Raw genomic sequence first — 12380 nt, forward strand, 5'->3', positions numbered from 1 at the left:
CCCCAAAAAATGCTGTGTGTGTGTGTGTGTGTGTGTGTGAGAGAGAGAGAGAGAGAGAGAGAGAGAGAGAGAGAGAGAGAGAGAGAGAGAGCTTGCTGAAGGGCTACTGACTGGCAGAATCACAGTTTAAAATATTAGGGAGTTGGGGGGACGGACTGGTGTTTCCCGGGGACAGGAATGCCATGCCTGTGTCCTTGCTTTGGGCCTGTAGCTCAGTGGCAGGGCATCTGCTTTGCATGCAGAAGGTCCCACTTCATTCCTCGGCATCTCCAGGCAGGGATGGGATAGACTCTCTACCTGAAACCCTGGAGAACTGCTGCTGGTCAGTAGACAAAACTCAAACTAGGTGGACCAACGGTCTAGAGAGATGCTGCCAGTGTAAAGACCAGGTGTGGGGAAGAAACCTTTTGGCCCTCCAGATGTTGCTGGACTACAACTCCCCTCCTCCCTAGCCACTGGCCATGCCCGCTGGGACTGATGGGAGTTGTAGTTCAGCAGCATCTGGAGGGCCAAAGGTTTCCCCATGCCTGTTTCATAGGGACGGCCTTTGAAGGCTCTGATTTGCAGGGCATGACATCTTCACAACAGACAAACTGGTATACAGCGAGGAACATAGAAAGCTGCCTTATACTGAGTCAGACCCATTGTGTCCATCTAGCTCTGCAGGGCCAAAGGTTCCCTTTCCCTAAGTGCAGACAATATTGAGCTAGATGGGCCCAGGACTGACTTCCTGTGTCTCTGTTCTACCATTTGGGCAGGAAAGTTGTTTCTGCTTTCAACCGAGACAGCAGCTCACAGACCACGTCCGGACCACCCTTTCAATCGCCTGCAATGATCTCAGTGACGCATCCATCCTTCCCTCTTCTACCCCAGGGATTTTATTTCACTTTAATGAAAAGAACAGGTTTGCCCTCTTTCCGTCTACAAGGTTTTTTTCCACCCCCCCCCCAAGAAAGCTGCCTTTTATTCTGCACTTTCTGACTCTTCACGTTTTATTTCCTTTCCTCTTTTTCCTTGTCTGAAGATTTTGCTAGGATCCCGCTTTGAAGAGGACTTCTAAGGCTACATCTGGTCTAAAGTCCGCATCACGACAATGTGTGTAAGCAACCATTTCCATTGGAAATTGTGGTTTTGGACCCTTCAGTGTGCAGCTAATGTAGTAAGTACAGGAGGTATCTAAGACAGTCCTCATTTCCTTAACACCACAGCTGTTTTTGCGGCTTTTGAGTCCTGCCAACGGATGGCGGCTTTCCCTGTGATGTCCTAATAAACAGAACAGTGGTGGTCACAGGCAAACCTCTTGGCGAAGCGCCTTTCTTTATTAAGCAGTGCCACCTGCGGGCAATGCACAGTTCCTACAACATGAAGTATATGGGGGGGGGACACACACACATAGAATTCTTCTTTCTGGATGCCAACCGAGCAGCCTGAATTCTATCCCCATCCCACAGACTGAGGACAGAGAACAGTGACAGGTGCTATATCAGAGCCATGGATGCCCACTCTTGTTTTCTGTCACCTTTGGCCAAACTGACTGTGCAGTTGTTCAGCCACCCTTCAAAAACCTACAGTGCCTTTTTAGCCAGAGGTGAAGGAAATGAAACGTGTACATTACGAGCTCTCTTCTGCGACTTTTGGCTCTCCTGAAAAAGAAAAACAGTATTGCCTGTCTCCAGTCTTGGCCTTTGGGCCAAAAAAATACATACCTCCAAAATACAGAAAGGGAGCAAAAATTGCAAGCATGGTCTCATCTTTGCAATGAATGGGGAAGGGACCTTGGATGATCAGGTAACTGGATGAATGGAGGAGCTATTTGCATGTGGCTTTGTGAAGCTCACAGGGTCTTTGGTTCATAGCTCATAAGATGATCTTTCGAGGCAGGGGCAAGATTCAAGAGTGACCACAGATGACTTGCAAAGGAAGCCAGATCTTCCGTACCTGTACTAGTTCAGTGATTTTAAGTTGTTGTTAATTGCTTTTAATGACGCATTTTGCAACCTGTCCTGGTACCTTAAGGTGAAGGGCAGGTAATAAAGTAGTAGTTGTTGTAATAATAATAATTATTATAATATACATTTTGTTGTCAAAGATTTACATTGCAAAATTCAATGAAATTTTAAAGGACAGCTATGCTTTGATCTGCACATTTCGGGAACTGCAAATCAGACAGGTTCACATTAAAATACAGAACCTTCATCCCTAGCAGTGGGGGGGGCTCCCTCTTTAAAATGCAAATGCAAAAGGGCAAGGTTTAAAATAAAAATAAATAGGCAGCCAATTGTTTTCCCCAAACAGAATCTCAACACATGGATGTTAACAGAGAGAGAGAGCCATGGAATGGGTGCATAAATCGAACTTCAGGAGAAGAGGAAATTAATCTGTTTGTTAGTTCCTATTTGGACTCATGTGCATGTATATGTGTGTGTGCATATATAAGTGTGTGTGTTTGTGTAAAGAAAAAATGAAAGAAAAATGTAGAGGGGTTTTCTACCCCCCAATAATAATAAAAAAGAGAAAGTAGCTCTCTGCAGGGCCCCTACAGCTTGTGAAAAATTAAAGTCGACGGATTCAAACTGTCCTATTTCCACATCAAACGAGGAGAGGCACTGAGCGCTTCCCAACTTATCTTCAAACGCCCAGCACCCTCGAAAGTTTCTTGAAAAAAGAAAAAAAAAAAAACAAGAGAGAGAGGATATGGAGAGAGTCTCCAGCTCCCCCAAGCGCTGTGCCCGTTACCGCAGCCGCTGTCTCTCTCTCTTCTAATTATACCCCTGTGAGTTTATTAATCAACTTGTAAATTATTTAGAGAGCCATGCGCCGTCTTCAGCTAGTACAAACACACGGCATGAGAAGACTAGCTGGAGAAACCAGCGGAGATCCCCCAAAGGATCTCTCAGCAATGTTTCAGGCGGCTTGCGGCTGACTGTGTGTGTATGTGTGTGTGTTTAAAATAAGGAATAAAACCAAGCTTACCTCCTCAGATAGGAAGATTTACCTAGCCTTTCAACTGAGAAATTCTCTGCAAGTTACGGATTGCAAAGACTCCCTTGCATCACACAACTCTCCTTCATAAAAAGCAGAGAGAGAGAGCAGCTTTATTGTCAAACCTTTAACTGCCACTTTAGAGGAAAATGTTAATTTCACTGTCAAAAAGCTTGGAAAAAGCTGTGATCCCAGCTAACACAAGATCCAAACTTGCTAAACCAAAAACTAGAATAAAATTAAGTAAACCATGGGGGGGGGGGGAACATCCCATTTTAAAAAAAATTAAAAGAAAGTTAACACTGCTATAGTAAGGGCTTTTTTTGTTTGGTGGTAATAGCAGAAATTAGGAGACCCCCAAATTCCCCTTCTTCTACTCCTCTTCCCCAACCCACCCACCTCCAGACAAGAAAACAATGCCACTGGGATAAATTCAAATATTACTATTTTAAAAATGGAGGTGGGGGGAACACCCTAACATAGATGAGTTTGTTTGCTTCTAGCTCGAACAGGCTGCAGGGGGAAAAATAAGCGAAGTTATCTTTGTCGCTTTTGTTTCAGTGGGAAAGACACGGCAAAAATAACGATAGCGGTGGCAGAAAAATATCTTTCCAGCATCTCTCCTGGTTGCAGAATAAAAGAACTGGTAAAACAAAACGTTCTCCTGCACGAGCTAATGTCCTCTTGTTCAATCAGTTCAATCAGTACAATCAGTTCAGCGGGGCTTGTGCATAAGAACTATCTGATGGATTGCTAGCTTCCCCCCCCACTTGCTATTGTCATTCATTTATATCCTGCCTCCTGCCAAAGGAGCCCAAGGTGGCGAGCACAGAGATCAATCAATAAAAAAAATCTAAAAGCAACTCCAGCACAGATGCAGACTGGGATAAGGTCTCTACTTAAAAGGCTTGTTGAAAGAGGAAGGTCAAAAAGATAACAGAGATGGTGCCTGTCTAATATTTAAGGGGAGGGAATTCCAAAGGCTCAGTGCCACCACAATCAAGGTCCTATGTTGTGTGGAACGGACCTCCTGATAAGATGGTATCTGCAGGAGGCCCTCACCATGAGAGCACAGGGATCGATTGGGTATATATAAGGGATCAGATGATCTTTCAGGTATCCTGCCCAAGCTGTATAGGGCTTGGTACACCAAAACCAGCACCTCAAGCTTAGCCCAGCAGTTAATCCCATCATGTAAATTATCACCTAGCAGAGAACAGGCACACACATGTTCCATAGCATGTGCCACTTTGGGGTGGCTTAGAGATTTGCAGACAATTCAGACAAGTCAGAGGTCACCCCAATTGGGGGGGGGGAAGCTTGGCATCTCCTTCTACAACCTCTCAGCCTGATGACAAGGCTCTCCCATCCTCCTCAAATGATTCCCCCTGCAGCTTCTCCTGCTCCACAGCCTAGAGAGGATGCAGTGACAGAATTGGCTGTGGGCCTTTCAAAGACTGCAGCTAGCTCTCCTGATGGGGGAGAGGGGACAGAGTCAGGGCCAGCCCTCCTACTAGGCAGGATGAGGCAGCTGGCTCAGGCAGTAGAAGGGTGGTAGAGAGTTGCTTGTTTGTTTATTAAATGTATATCCCCCCCTCCTCCCAGAAGATGCCCAACGCAGCAAACAAAAAACACTAAAAGCACTCTAAAACTTCTTAAAAACAAAGACTTTAAAACATATTAAACAAAACATCTTTAAAAAAACAGCTTTAACAGGAAAAGGTTATGCATCGGGATGCAAGAAAGCATCATTTTCCATTTTGTCCCGCATTTGTCACATACAGCAATGCTTTCGTTCCACTGCAATTCGCCTTCCCCCAAAACTGTCCTTATTTGTCCCACTGTCCATTGCTTAACTTACGTAATTAATTCCGCAGATTATGTTGTTATTCCACCCTACTTGTTTCAGGGCAAAGGAAATGCAACGCAAATGAGGAGCAATGCATGAACTACAATCACATTCCCCCGCTTGCCTGGTTTGAGGATCAAGAGACATGCGTGAGTGTGAGTGTGTGTATGTGTAAATTAGTCTACTGTACAAAAGTAATCTTTGCATTTGTTGCTCCACACACGTTGGCCTCTGGTCCCACTCACTAGAAGGTTGCCCAGAAGAGAATGTAGCCTTTGGGCTGAAAAAGGTTCCCCACCTTTGGGCCAGCAAGCTGGGACAGCTTATGATCCGAACAGTTAGAAAGAAGGAGGGGGAGTGCCAAGAGAAGGGAGCAAAGAGGTGGTTTTTCCCCTCCCAAATTAATATTCATTTTTTGAAAGGAAAAAAATGTATTTGGAAAGGAACTGTCAACATTTTGAAATAAACCATGCGTATTTTGAAGGAAACTATCAATATTTTAAAAAGGAACGATCAATTTCTTTAAAAAAACTATCAATATTTTGATAGGCATTGTTGACATTTCAAAAGGAAGTATCAATATTTGTAAAGGAGATATCACTATTTTGAAAGGAAAGTGGCTTTACGTCCTTCTCCACAACCATAGGCTTGTCTTGCTTCTTCCCCACTTGGAGTCTGGGTTATTCAAGTGGAGGGAGGGTGGCAGAGAGAGAGAGAGAAGGAGATGTGCTGCTGTGCTGTGAGTAAAATCAATAAAAGAACAATACATTTGATGGGGGGAAATCCTGTGTCAGGGAAAGCCACTGACGTTCAAACAGGATTGCGCCACAAGACGGAGAATATGCGGACCATTGAAAAATCCAGTGATAAATCCGAATTCAGCAGAATTCCCGCCCATCCCTAAACCCAAGTTCACACCCCCATGCCCCTCAGGGGGGCCCATGCGCAAAAATACAGCGCTGCACATTGAGGACACAGATGCAGTGCATGAATGACTTGCTCCCTACCCTTGACACTGTGTGATCCAGCCGCCACTGACAGGGATGCCAGAGCAGGGGTACTGCACCTCTGTGCAGGTAGCACAGAGAGACATGTTGCAGCCCCTCTAGGGCACCCGACAGTATGCAAAACTCTCCCTCTGCACTAGAGATAGGCAAATATGTCCATTTCAGTTTCTCACTTTTCTACTCTTAAGTTCAGCTCTCCACATCAGTTCGCAATTTTGAAAAAAAAAAGGCGTCCTCATGAAAATGCATCAGCAATTTAGTGCAAATATTCACATTTTAAGGCAACGTTGCCTAATATATACATTTCTGCAATGCAATTTTTGCCCATTTTTGTATGTTATCTTTCACTAAATAATGTATTTATGTCCCAGTATCTGCATTTTGTATGCATCACTTGGCTGGACAGCAGCACTGCAGAATTCAGAGAAGTGCAAATTCCCAAGGATGGCTGTTTTGGTCCTGGTATTGTTCTGGAATGTGCAAATCAGTCTGCCTTTAAATGTCAACTGAATCAATTATCTCCTGTATCCCTACTCTATGCACATCCTAGCCTTCATAACGATGGGCAGTTTGTTGAGGCAATGATGGTGCTAATGCTACCATTACTACCAGTGCCATCGGTGGGGCCTGCAAGAAAACGTTGCCGAGTTGAGGGCTGCAGCCAGCCAGCAATGCCCTTTTCAAGGATACTCCATTCTACTCCCTCTCCAGTTTTCCAGTCCTCCACCCCCTTCACAAGAGTCTGTGTCTGCTAAGCATGCTCAGTCATCATTGGCTGTTGTGGGCTCCCTTCCCCTAAAGTTTGTTTGCCTGTTTCTTTACTTCTGCAAGACTGCTTATTCCTCCCCCGCCCCCACTCACACACACCTTGTGTGAGGATGCAGCTATTTCAGCTACATATAGGTCCACACTGAGAAAATGGAGTTCCTTGTTATATGACGGATGATGACGTCAATAATCTGGGTAGGCTAGTGCCCTTTGGGACTGGTGGGGCGGAAGGCAAGGAGGCCAACAGTAGGTGGAGCCACAGCCAATGACAGGCAGAGCCAGAACCAATGTTAGGCAGAGCCAACTGATTGTAGTTTTGTCCCCACCCTCCTCCCTGCTGAGTTCTACAAGGGGCAACACTGAGACTAAGGAGGAGGAAGACGACAGGAGGTGCCACCCCCTGGACCGGTTGTAAGTAAGAAGGTGGGCAGGTGGGGATCAGCTGAGGGCAGACTGATGGTGGGGCAGTGCCCCACTCGCCTTAACGGATCAGCTGCACTGATGCCAACAACAAATAAGCCTCTGGCAGATGCTAAGGATCAGTGAATCTGTCAGTTTTGGTTTCTCTCCATTTCTGATTTTTTCCAGTTCAGATCTCCACATTTTCACATCAGTTTGCAATTTTAAAAAAAACTTGAAGAAAATTCATCAGGGCTGTAGTACAAATTTCTTTTCATATACCCATTTTAATGCAGTTTTGACTAATGTACACATTTTTGCAAGCAATTTATCCTAACATGATGCCTTTTCACCAATATATTTATTTTGTGTGTGCTTTCCTTTAATATATGCATTTTTGTACACATGACTTGGCCGCAAAGCTGAACGACGAAGTGCGAATTTTGAAGGATGGACGCATTTCAGTTCTCACCTTGTTTTGGGAAGTGTGAATTAGGGTACTTTCGCCTCTAAATGTGAACTGAATCAAATTTCTCCCCTATCCTTAGACCAAAAGGATCCTTTTCCCCCCATGGACCACTGGCAAATTGCCAACAGCCTTGGTGGACCACTTAATGATTTTTCTCCCCATTGTAGAAACTGTAATTCCACAGAATTCAATTTTAATATAGCAAAATACAATATGAGAAACAAAAGAAGCAATTAAAATACACTGAAAAATCAATATGAATGTTTAATGCAATGGATGTGCCGTCTCCTGTTTTCAACCACAAAATTGCAGACACGCTGCAGACCACCTGAATGAAGCTCACGGACCTCTGGCGGTCCACAGACCACATTTTGCGAGATCAGTGCTGTAGCCGATGCACCAGTCATGTCACAAGGGTTTTCTCTCCAAATCCCAGGATTTGCCCCATTCCCCCCTCCCCAATTTGTACACACCGCGCGGGAAGTGCAGGGAACCCAACCTACCTGGCCATCCGCTGTCAAAATACGGCTTAATGAGTTCTCCAAGTTTTGTCTCAACGGCTACAGCTTCCTTTAGCATTCGCCCGCAGCAAACTGAGAGGAACAAAGGAACAAAAAGGCAGAAAGTTAATTTTTAGAAAGGAAGCAAGAAAGCAAAAGGGGAGGGGAGGCAAACTGCAGGCAGGGGTAGAGATGTGGCAAAGAAAGTGCATATTGGGAAAAGGTCACTGAATTAAATACAAGTTGTGTGGGCTGGATGATTTCTCCATTTCCCTCGCTCTTTCTTACACACACACACACACTCCTCCTCCTCTCTTTTGACCCAGCCAAACAAAAGCAGGAAAGAATACGGAATAAAAAAGAATACATTTGGCCCAGAACATTTTTTTAAGAAGGCAGAGAGAAAGATACTAATCAAAATATGGGATGGAAAAGAGCAAGTCAAGGCAGAGTCAATGGGGTTCTCACTAGCTATAAACTTATAATTATGAGAGGAAGGTACAGCTTCCGAATTCTTCTGCTAAAAGAGGCCAGGCATCCTCCTGGCTCCCTTGCGCAGAAAGCTGCCCCAAAGGATTGCTGTGTCAGAATTTTGGTCAGTGGAAGGATCGAAGAGGCCCTCTAATTCAGTCCCCACAAGCAAACACATCAGAAGAACGCAAGAAGAGCCCTTCTGGATCAGGCCAAGGGTCCCTCTAGCCCCATATCCTGTTCTCAAAATGGCCAACCAGATGACCCAATGGGAAGCCCACAAACAGGACCCGAGTGCAACAGCAGCACTCTCCCCACTTGCGGTCCCCATCAATTGGTATTCTTCGGATAGCAAAAGGCAGAGGGGAAACTTCTGTGGAGCCTCCAAATGTTCCTGGATGCCAGTTTTCATCAGCTCCAGCCAGGGATGGTGGGTGTGGTAGCCCAGCAACAACTGCAGGCCACAGAAGTTCCCCGTTCCTGTGGCAGAGAGTATTACTTTGCTGACTTCAAACTGGACAACCAGCCCTGCTGTGTTTGGATGCCTTCCAGCTCATCCTGTTGAGCGAAGTCTCCATCTAAAGCCCTGCCTTGATGCCATCACCGATAAGGACATAAGAGCCTGGCTGCTGGATCAGGCCAAAGGCCCACTTAGTCCAGCCTCCTGTTCTCACAGCCGCCAACCCGATGCCCATTATGGGAAGCCCGCAGGCAGGGCCTGAGCGCAACAGCACTCTGCCTGCTTGTGGTTCCCAGCAACTGGCATTCAGGGGTGTGCTGCTTCCGACAGGGGAGGTAGAACATAAGAAGAGTCTGGCTGCTGGATCAAGCCAATGGCCCATCTGGTCCAGCATCCTGTTCTCACACTGGCCAACCGGATGCCCATTATGAGAAGCCCACAAGAAGGACATGAGTGCAACAGCAGCTCCCCCCTCCTGTGGTTTCCAGCAACTTCTGCGCGCCTGGATGGAGGACGGAGAGGGGTGTGCATAGAAACTAGCCCTGGGCTCCTTCTGGGAGGAAGGGCAGGACACGAATTTAATAACTAACAAACAAACTAACAATAATATTAATAATAATAGTAACAACTGTTGTTGTTCTACAAAGGTTCATATTCATTGCTCTGCCTATTTATGCCTTCGGCATTGCCCACCCCTTGGCATGTGGACCCCAGAAACTTCCCCAGAAGGGCTGAAAAACGTTTCCCACCTCTGCTCTGAAAGACACAAGAATGACAACTTTAAATATATATATACACAAGCCTACACACATGAGCATGTACGTCAGAGTTGTCTCGCTCCAAGATGCGAGTTTCTGTTGCTGAATGGCTTTTGTCGTGGGATTTTCGCTTTCGATCCGGGAGGTGGCGGGGGGGGGGAATGTTGCACCCTCAGCAATGGTCAGAGAAAGAGACAGCCCAAGATATATGAGGATTCAAGAGAGAAAAGGGGGACATTTATTGAGAACGAACCGTTGATGATGCCGTATTTCTGAGCTAGCAAGGCTGCCTGCAGGCTTTTCCCAGAGCCCGGAGGTCCGCAAAGGAGAATCCGGGGCGAAAATGGGGCGAGAGTTGGAGGCAGAACTTGGACATGGGTCAGAACTAAAAGAGAGTGAGAGGGCAGAAGTTTAAACTACTGTACACAGCAAACTTAAAATCCACCTGTAAGGCCTCCAAACATACAGTACTGTATTCTAAAGTTAGTCCTACTTCGAGCAGACCCATTGAAATTGATAGGCATAACTTAGGCACATTAATTTAAATGAGTTGAGTGTAACTTACTTGGATACCACCCAATGTTTATTTATTTATGTCATCGCATTTATATCCCACCTTTCCTCCAAGGAGTTCAAGATGGCATACATCTTTCTCACACGCACACACACCTCCATTTCATCTTCACAACAACCCTGGAAGGTAAGTTAGGCTGAGAGGCAGTGACTGGCCCAAGGTCACCCAGTGAGTTCATGGCTGAGTGCGGATTTGAACCCTTGTCTCCTAGGTCCTAGTCTGACACTAACTACTACACTACACTGCCTCTCATTAGAAGTAAGTGTAAGCCCATTTACTTCTCTTACACATCTACACAGGGCATTTAAATCTCCTACACATAGCGAATCCCAAAGAGATATACAGAGATGTACAACTTTTCCCTCAAATTTATGCTGTGTCATATTTCATTTATCGCCACACAACATAGGAGCAAATTGTACTGCGGTATATCAGCCCCCACTCTGCTGTCCGTTACACTTGTTTTCTTGTTTGTTTGTTTTTTCCAGTTAGATCCCGATTAAAGAGAACGGGGAGGGAGGAATGAAGCATTGCCATGTCCAAGGTATTTGGGGGGAGGGAGGTCTAAAGCACTTGAAAACAGAAGTCGCCGGTGCCTGTGAGCTCCAGTGCACCCACCAAAACCTGCCTGTGAAAGGTCAGTAAACAGCTCCTCAAATATCCAAAATCTGCTATCTTAACAAAGGTTGTTATACCTGTTACCTAAAAGATCGTCTCTCACATACACACACTTATATCCCTAATCAATCACTGCTATTTGCAAGAGAGGGCCCTCCTGCAGATACCATCTCATCAGGAGGTCCGTTCCATATGACACAGGAATCAGGCCTTAAGTGTGTTGGCACCGACCCTTTGGAACTCCTTCCTGTTACATACCAGGCAGGCGCCACCTCTGTTGTCTTTTTGGCACTGATTGAAGGCCTCCTTCTTTCAACAAGCCTTTTTAAATGCAGACCCTTATCCCAGTCTGTATCAGTACTGGACTTGAAATTGTTCATATGCAGCAAATTGTTTTCAGTTGTCTTTATATACAGAATTGTTTTAATTGGTTGTATATATGGAATTTTTTTGTGTGTGAAATTTTTATTTATGTTCTTACCGTAAACTCATTTAGAGAATTTTTATGGGACATAAACTCACTCAGAGAATTTTTATGGGAAGCAATTCATAAATAGCAGAAAATATCCATGGGGTGGATTTAAAAAAATAATAATTGGTAAATCGGGTAGATTCTAATGTGCAAAAATAATTATGACCTTAGATCCAGGACATTTTTCCTCTGGATTAATGCAAAATATAGAAGGTATGTGATCTTGTGCATGGGAGCTCAAAAATGGAGGGGAGGGGATGAGCTGGGGTGGAGAAAGGTGATGCTTTCCTTTCGTTACAGTACTGAGAGAGAATTGGAAAGTGATTTCTTTGTGTAAGAAGAAAAGGAAACTGGCATAAAGGCATGGCTCATCTGCATGAGTTATTTGAACAGAGAACCCTGCAGTGGTTCTTCATCCACTCTAGCCCTCCAGTGCCAACACAAGGCGTGTTGTTGCCCAAGAGTAAGGACAAGATCCCCCCAGCCCCACCTCTAATTCCATGTTCAGAAGCTGACTGGACTGGCAGTTGAACCTCACTCCAACACTAGCAATGCGATAGTGTCCTCCGGTGCACCTGAGGGCCCCAGGGTGGTTTAGGCAGTGTGTGGCAGGCCTCTGGCATGCAGAGTTCTGATCTCTGGCAGTAGAGGATAAGAACACAGGAAGCTGCCTGAGAGTTAGATCACTGGACCATCTAGCTTAGTATTGTCTACCCTGACCGGCAGCAGCTGTCCAAAGTTTTAGACGGGGGGACTCTTCCAGCCCTACCTGGGGATGCCACTGGGGATTGAACCTCGGACCTTCTGCTTGCAAAGTCAGAGGCTCTGCCACTGAGTGACGACTCTTCCCCAAACAGCTGCGGGGAGGGGCTCAGGAGGAATGGCTAGAGGAGGTGGCAGTGGCTGTCGCCCCCAACATCTAAAACCCACAACGTTTGCCTTACTCTGGCTAACGGGAAAGCCAGCTCTCCATCCTTCATGGGTTAAAAGGCTCCCTGATGGCCTCTTGCCTGGGGACCCCCCAAAATCCTGAAGCCAACCATACTCACAGCA

At 45.7% G+C, this 12380-nt stretch overlaps 1 protein-coding gene across 5 annotated transcripts in view; it reads right to left on the reverse strand.

Annotated features, from left to right (window-relative positions):
* AK8 (adenylate kinase 8) overlaps positions 1–12380 on the reverse strand; it is a 94992-nt gene that overhangs the window by 40917 nt on the left and 41695 nt on the right. For all 5 annotated transcript variants that reach the window (XM_061604222.1, XM_061604221.1, XM_061604220.1 and 2 more), the window contains 2 exons: positions 9917–10048; positions 7978–8067 (listed from right to left, as the gene is read on the reverse strand). In XM_061604222.1, coding sequence (XP_061460206.1) covers positions 7978–8067; positions 9917–10048 — 222 coding nt within the window. The remainder of the gene's footprint in view (positions 1–7977; positions 8068–9916; positions 10049–12380) is intronic.

Source organism: Rhineura floridana, chromosome 20, assembly GCF_030035675.1.
Source record: "Rhineura floridana isolate rRhiFlo1 chromosome 20, rRhiFlo1.hap2, whole genome shotgun sequence".
Lineage (NCBI taxonomy): Eukaryota > Metazoa > Chordata > Lepidosauria > Squamata > Rhineuridae > Rhineura > Rhineura floridana.